General features: G+C 36.3%; 1 protein-coding gene across 1 annotated transcript in view; it reads left to right on the plus strand.

Annotated features, from left to right (window-relative positions):
• Positions 1–2366, plus strand: part of bub3 (BUB3 mitotic checkpoint protein) — a 36265-nt gene extending 33899 nt beyond the window's left edge. Inside the window, exon 7 of the mRNA XM_072557515.1 lies at positions 1448–2366. Within this exon, the coding sequence (XP_072413616.1) occupies positions 1448–1668 (221 nt within the window). The 3' untranslated portion in view covers positions 1669–2366. The remainder of the gene's footprint in view (positions 1–1447) is intronic.
• The last annotated feature ends 5597 nt before the right edge of the window (positions 2367–7963 follow it).

Below are 7963 nucleotides of genomic sequence, written 5' to 3' on the forward strand. Positions count from 1 at the left end.
TGCTACAATCGAACACTGCTTCAGTGACTGGGGAGTCAGCGCTAGTCGCACAGTAAACATATCCACTTCTGTCAGTTATGATGATGGGAAGATCAGTGAAGCAGCTAAAGATTATTGGGTCAAGGATGTTTCCTTGAGAATCTCCTGAGATGACTGAACTTAAGAAACCACAACCATCTTCCTTTGTGTTAGGAAATGGCTGAAGACTGCCCTCTGTTGCAGGATATCTGAAAGAGGCTGAGATGAATCATCCACTTAGCAGTTCTAACTGAACTCATGAGAACAGGTCTAAGGATATTTTGGTAGTAATGGTTCGGTGAAGATAAAGTAGTTGCAATTACTTAAAATCTGATTTATGGCAAATGACTTGAGTTATTCTGATTCAAAATTGTTATTTTGTGTTGTCCATTTTCAGCTGGATTACTAAAAGTATACTGATTTACTATTCCTAAATTTATTGAGAAATATTTTTGAAACAAAGTTTGAAAAAAAGTTCTAAAACGTCTGATTAAAAATGCTGTTATTTTTGCAAAGTTTTAAGTGGAAACTTTTTTTATTAAAAAACACTTTCTGGAAACTAGGGCAGTTTTCACCTGCGTTGCAGATTTGACCCCAAAGTGGAAACTGCCTGTGTTTCTTTGCTTGAGCTGAAAACATGCCTGTCTGAATATGTAGACAAATATTTCACTCATCTTGAAAACTAATCACCTGAGATGTGTACAGAAGACCCTTGACTTCAGAAAAACTCTTTGTTTTACGTTTTAAGAGTAGTTTAGATTTGGAGAGAGATTGAGGGGAAGATGTGAATGACAAATCAAAGTTACCTCAACATGCAATTTTGTTGCCATTCTTTTTTTAAAATTCTCCTGGATTGGGCATTAGAAAACATAATCATCCTGAGCTTCCTTTGGGCTGTTGCTTGCATTGTAGCAGCCAGTGCGACAAAAGGTGTTCTGATACTGACGGGATTAAATTTTTGTTAATTCTTAAACTTGTAACTTATTATGATAAAATAATAGCAATATGTTTAGAAGTTTGACTGGTGTGTGGTTTTGAAGTGATGATATTGTCACACACTTGCTGCACTCATATCTTTGAAAAGATTTGCATTATAACAATATTACTTGGTCAGAAATTGAAACAAGATTGTCAGCATTACTGAGCATTTGAAATGTGCTGAATCGAAGGGTTGATTTGAAATAATAAATATTTGTGAACCTAGCCCTCCTTTCCTTGTACGTTGCTCTATTAACATTTTGAAATGTCATTTGTCTGAAGCATTTGCATGTAAATGAAAATTGAATGGATTTCAAATTCAGGATAATGTGTTAATTTTTAAAAAATAAGTATATTAACATCTTACTTGGGTAAAGGTTCAAACTAAGCCAACCAGTCCTAATTATATTAAACAAGTGGAACTGAACCATTTTTGGTGTTTACATTTTAGGGGGCTCTGATGGATTTGTGAATATCTGGGACCCCTTCAACAAGAAAAGATTGTGCCAGTTCCACCGCTACCCAACCAGTATTGCATCGCTTGCTTTCAGCAATGATGGCTCTGCAATTGCTATAGCATCATCATACATGTATGAGAAAGGTGAAATTGAGCACCCTGAAGACAGTATCTATATTCGACAAGTGACAGACGCGGAAACAAAGCCCAAGTGAGTTTTTCTGCAACTGGGTTTTATCCTTCCTATCGTTTATCCAAACATTTATTAATTTTCCTAATTTCATGAAAAAATATTGATGTTGAGTAGATAACACAGCTCTGAGCAGAGCTAGTATTGATTTTATCTTGTTCTCCCAAGCTTTCAATATCCGCTGTATGATAGACGTCACATTGATAAAAATGTGCTTACTTGTTTTCTGAGGCAGCATGTCAAATAGTGTCATTGTCTTTTCTATATAATGGAGCTTGGATCACTGGTCCTTTGCATTAGCAATATATTTTCTCCAAATGGAATCTCTTAAACTTAAGACAATAGCTGATAAAGGGGAGTTGGAAATTCATTTGGAGACTACCTGTGGAAGCTTTGACTTGGAGTAATTTTGCTTCCTATATCAAGTTGTCTCTGTTCTGCTAAATATTTAATTAACTTAGAAATACTGAATTCTTAGTGTTAATGAACAGTTCTTATTCAGATGGGAAGCCAACTGAACTTTCGTGTTGGCAAAGGATAGCACATCAGCAGAGGATTTTTTAAAGTTACCATTTTGTAAATAAATAATTTCTAGTCATTTGAGTAAATTTGCAATTTGTTTTCTATTGAAGTTGAATTGTAATCATTGTTTAATGCATTTATGTTCTGAAAATGTTACATGTTTTGTTTTAAATTTAATAAAGGCAGTAATTTAAATGGTGACCTTGGTGTTTTGTTTGTCTATGGTAAGTTCTCTCATTCCATCACATGGAATTTTGAATATAGAGCAGATTTCAGGTTCAATTTCTAGCTTGTGCAGATCTCAGTTGGAATATGCACTTAGGGAGATAAATGGGGATCCTGTATTTGATTGCAGTATTATCCTGGAAAGTGCTCAAGATGGAGTTTATGGTTCTATCACCTGAATTTGTTTTCTGTATTCTTGTGAAGAATGACTAATTTAGATAAGCATCCAGTACAGACATCACAGCACTCTTCAATTAACAATAGTAAGTGCAAATGCATTGCCACCATCTTCTGTACTGCACTGGTTATTCCGCTATTTGGAGATGTAGAGCTTCAGACGCAACTGCATGAGTGTCTGCAACCTAATCACAAGTATCTTTGTTTCATTTTGCTTCTAAGCAATAATTTCATCAACTGCAATGACTAGCTCACCTGATTTTTACACAGGCAAGGAAAACCATCTTTTGTTGAGACAGCTATTGAATTTCCAATCATGTTGTTTAGGGTTTTAAAATGTATAATGTGAAATTTGCTGCTGCGATGAGAAATAATTGTCAAGTCCTTAGAAGTATCTTTTGACAAGTATACATGCATTGTGTGGTTGATGTACATTGTTGCTTGATACTGATTCTTGCTGAAAACCGGTTTCACCATCTTGTGTAACTGAAGAAAAATGATACTACTTCATCTAGCTGTTCATACCAAAATCTCTTCTGACTTTTCTTCAAACTTGCTTCCAAGAGAGGTGCCTTCATGAAAGGGTTCTGCCTTGGGACCCTGCAACCCCACGAGCTTAATAGGGATTTCATCAGTTTCCTCAATCCCCTCTGACCTATCACCTTCTCCCTCACCTTCATCTACCTATTGCACTCTGTTACCTTTCCCCCAGCCCCAACCCCCTCCCATTTATCTCTCCGCTTCCCCCTGTCCACAGTCTCATGATGAAGGAATTATGCCTGAAACATCGATTCTCTTGCTTCTCGGTTGCTGCCCAACCTGCTGTGCTTTTCCAGCATCACACTCAACTCTGATCTCCAGCATGTGCAGTCCTCACTTTCTCCCAATGCTGTCCAACTTTTTGGAGTGAATGGGGAGTATTTTTAATCTTCTAATCAGGAACTACTGTATATTTGTAAACTTTGCATTTGCTTCATTTGCAAATTAAACCTGATGGGTTTCCGCATGTTTATTGCCAAGGACATGCTTAGTCAATTACTTAACATGTGGAAAAAACATGTCCAAGATTATGAATTCTATGTTGAAGCTTCGGTTGCATTAATAGTGTTCTGACCTACAAAAACCAATGACTGCCAGCGTGTTACTAATTACGGAAGTATGGCTTCAATAGGTGGAAGTAGCAAAGCCCAAGCAAAGATGTAAATAGCTAGAAAAATGTCAAGAACTCTTACCTGAGTAACAACGTTGCAGCTTTATAGGTTAACTAATAAGATCTATCTGTTCAGTTGTGATTTGAAGAAGATTATTATATATTTCATCATCCATAGGTTTGGATTTTTATAAAGCTATTTTGCATTTTTAAAGCAGCTAGTGCTAATTTTAATCCTGTTTTCTCTTCATCCATTTCCAGAAAACTACTATAAATGAGGATTGGCATGGTCCCTTCAAGATGCAAAAACATGCTAAACTTTAACTTTTTTTTAAAGTAAGACCACTCTGGGTTTATTAGAGAAAGTGCTGAGAGCTTGCATTTCCTTGCAGTTTGAGAAGAGCATAGAAACAGCTCTAGTGAACTAAACCTGGAGAAAGCTGAGTGTAAAATTTTGATAATTTCTGTAAAACATAATTGTATACATTTTTTTTTGGATTTAATTGTCAAAATAAGAGTTGTGTGCTGTCTTGGAACTTGACCATATTGAGAGAGATGATAAAAACCCATAAGTTTTGGGAAATTTTTGTTATCGTGAATGCACTTGCGTGCAGCCTATTTGACTACTTGAATTCTATTGATTAAACTGCAGAGCTATGAATAAATGTAATTTGGAGATAATGTATAGTTTACAGTGGAACTATGGCTAAATACACTTGGAAGAACCCCAGAGGCTTAACAAATTGTCCAGCAATGTGGGATACAATGATGTGCAGTAAACAGGAATTTGATGGTGGATATATCCTCAGTGCTGGGTTAGTGGTGCTGAAGGAGCACAGCAGTTCAGGCAGCATCCAAGGAGCTTCGAAATCAACGTTTCGGGCAAAAGCTCTTCATCAGTGCTGCTATTGAAGGAACTTTCTGCATCGTGCTTTGTTGCTATAGCTTGTAGAAACTCATGTCAGATGTTTAGGAACTTATTACGGCAGAGAAAAGGACAGCACCTTTAATTTCTGAGGTTTTAATGGCTTCAGACCAGATATTTACAGCTACTGGGAGTTCATCTACCCGGAAGCCAAACAAAGTTGTTTGCACACTTAGCAATCAACAAGTAGTCACCACTCCACAGACAATCAGCTATGTGTTGCTGGTTGAAGTTTCCTTTGTTCACATCCCAGGTCATAGCCCATCTGTAATCTCTACCCCGTCGCTGCCACTACTGCTTGAACAGGCAGCACTGTAAATAGCTCCAGCAATGTGTCAGGAACTTTCTAAAGAGTGCAAGGATTTTTTCAAAGTCCTCAATTTATAAAACAGTAATTTTCCCAATTCAGTCTGCAACTAAAAATAGAGAAAAATAAAAATATAATTTTTCCAACATTATTATAGGAGCAGTGGTATTCGCCCAAGTGCTTTGGTCAATATCTCCTCAACAATGACTTCTTAAAATCAGATTATTTGGCCGTGATGGTTGTGAAATTTTGCTATGCACAGATTAACTGCTGTATTCTTAAGCAGTGCTTTATTGCTTTAGAGTGATACCTGAGATCATGAAAGGTGTTATACAATTGTACATTCTTGTCTATTTCTCTGTATCTCAGTCTCTCAGTTATGAGAACACCCCTCATTTATAATGTCCTTTTAAATACTACTCAGAGCTTGGGTTGTTTTATACCTTGTTAATCTGTATAGTTGGACCCTAATTCAATATTAAGACTAATCCAGTACTTCAACAGTTATTTTGGTGCCTTGATTCATTCTTCAATGATGAATACAGATATAGATAATATTTTCAAGATCTTCTTAGTGCTTACCTACATGAAGCATTTATTGTTTGATATTGTAAGCTTCCCTTCCTGATAGTAAAAGTAATATATAGCTTTTGGGCACCTTTTTTTTGCTATCCTATGTGAAACAGTGTTCAAAATGTAGTATGTGGAACATAGAGATGAAAACTAATTACAGCAATTTAATCTTTGAGAATTGCTTTGCCTCTATAAGTAAAGATCTTGTTGTTTTTTCCTGTGCTTTAAGTCTTCATTTTAAAATCTGTATATCAGTATAATTAGAGCCCATGGTTTTTGACCTGAATTTAGCAGAGACGTAAACTGGAATGTGTTGATTTACAAATTGTAAGAGTCACTTTTCAGCAGAGTTGACACCACTGTTATTTCCTAGCTGGCCTCTACATATTGTAAATACCTATATTGTAAATATGGATGATTTTAAGTTACCTGTAAAAACATGATCATGCACTTGTTAGTAATTGGCTACTGAAAGCAAATACCATTTGACAAGGTTAGTGTACAGATGCTTGGTGATATTTTGCAAGTGGCCTTCTACTTTTCTAAGTAGCAGATGGCTTGCAATTTCCTGGGTTATTCCAGAACAGAATGGTTAAGGTTGGTCTCCTGAGGATTGCTGAGATTTTAATTTGATTAGGTAACAAAAATAAAACCATTAATAGTAATTGTGGCATCATTTCGTGACTGGAAGCAATTGGCTATTGGCAAACAATTGGTCCCAGTGGAAAGACTGCAACTGCGTAATACTCGGCCAAAAGCAGAGTTAAACCACTTATTTATAATTTTTTAAAATGGTAATTGCATTGCATTAGAGCAAATGTCGACTCAGACAATTTGTATTTAACAGAATCTAATGAACAAACTACACATGAATTTTAAGAGTTTCCAGCAACTGACTTAAATAGCCTGAATTCAAGAAATGAATGTCATTGCTCATTGGTTTAACAATTTCTCTTTTTTGTGACATCAAATCTTGGGTGACAAAGTACTTTTGTTGAAGGAAGGTTGCAGAGAACATGATTTAAGCCATTTTCAAAACTCTTATTATTGAATGCAAAAAGTAGCTCTATCAATTGCATTTGCAAATAGGCAAGTGTTCCTTTAAGTATAATTGGAGAATTCAAGCTTCTTTAAAACTCTCCAGATAGCAAGAAAAATATTTAAATGTTTTTGAATAATAGCCAATCCCTTTGCTTTGAGTTAGTGGTCCAAATCTGACTATTTCAAGTCAGAGAATTTCATAGATTGGTAATGCAATTGTTCATGCAAGAATTCATTGAGAACCATTAAGCAGCCACAATGTAATTTTGTGCAAGTAGGCAGAAAACATCAAGCCAATTAAGATTTCTTAGATCATGAAGTGGATAATCCCACTAAGGTCTTGCCTTAGGAGATATTGGCAATAGAGTCTGCTCAGTGAGCAAGGGCAATAATTGCTGTCTTTGGTCTGTTCTAAAATTATTTTGACCAGTATCTTGGCTCTAAGTAAATGCAGGAACCTCTGAAGTTTAGGGCTTAATTTCTTTGGAGGTCATGAATACTAAAAACAGGTTAACGAAATATAATCATCACTACAGTAATTTTGTAAATCTTTTGAGTATAATTAAACTTTGTTTAATAGATTTGCTTCATTGTTTGGTATTTTCAAGGAATTGCTGTACCATATCATTCTTTTTAATTGAATCTACACACCTTTTAATTCAACAAATGCCTGGATTCAGCTTTCTTCATCAATGTCAGTCAATGCTATCTTCAACTCCTGATCGATCACTTGTAGGAATAAAGAAACTGGAATAAGTTGTTCAGTCTCTTGAATCAATTCTGCAGATCGTCTCTGGTCAAAAATGGGTAAGGAATCCTACCTAATTGTCAACTACTTCCTGACCTCAGCCAATGAACTAGTACTGTACTATGTTGGAAGAAACACTGGGAGTGACAAGGATACAGAGTGTAGTGTATGGGGGATGGAGCGAGGACTTCAATGTCTATTTGCAAGAACAGTTGAATAGCACCGTTACTGATCCTGATACTGGCTAAGTCCTAAATGAAATAGCTGGTAAATTGCACCTGTGGCAGCTGGTAAAGGAATTAACAAGAGGGGGAAAAACCACCATTTCTGCCTATCATGGGTGCATCTGTCCATGACAAGAGAAGTAAAAATCATCCCTGCGTTGTCCTTGTGGAGACAAAATGCTGCCTTCTCAGTAAGCGTAGTCCCTGTCGTGTTGTGTGGCACTACAAGCATGTTAAATAGGACAAACTTGGAATAGATCTAACTGCTCATAACTAAGCATCAATTTCTGCTGTGTGTTCTATTGGCAGCACACTCTGTAACTAAATGGCCTAGCATATCTTCCGCTCAAATGATGGAATCAAGCTGGGAGATTAACTTTACTTCAATGATGAATTTGAAGGGCATGTCAGAAGCAGCATCAAGCATA

This window comes from Chiloscyllium punctatum, chromosome 38 (assembly GCF_047496795.1).
Source record: "Chiloscyllium punctatum isolate Juve2018m chromosome 38, sChiPun1.3, whole genome shotgun sequence".
NCBI lineage: Eukaryota > Metazoa > Chordata > Chondrichthyes > Orectolobiformes > Hemiscylliidae > Chiloscyllium > Chiloscyllium punctatum.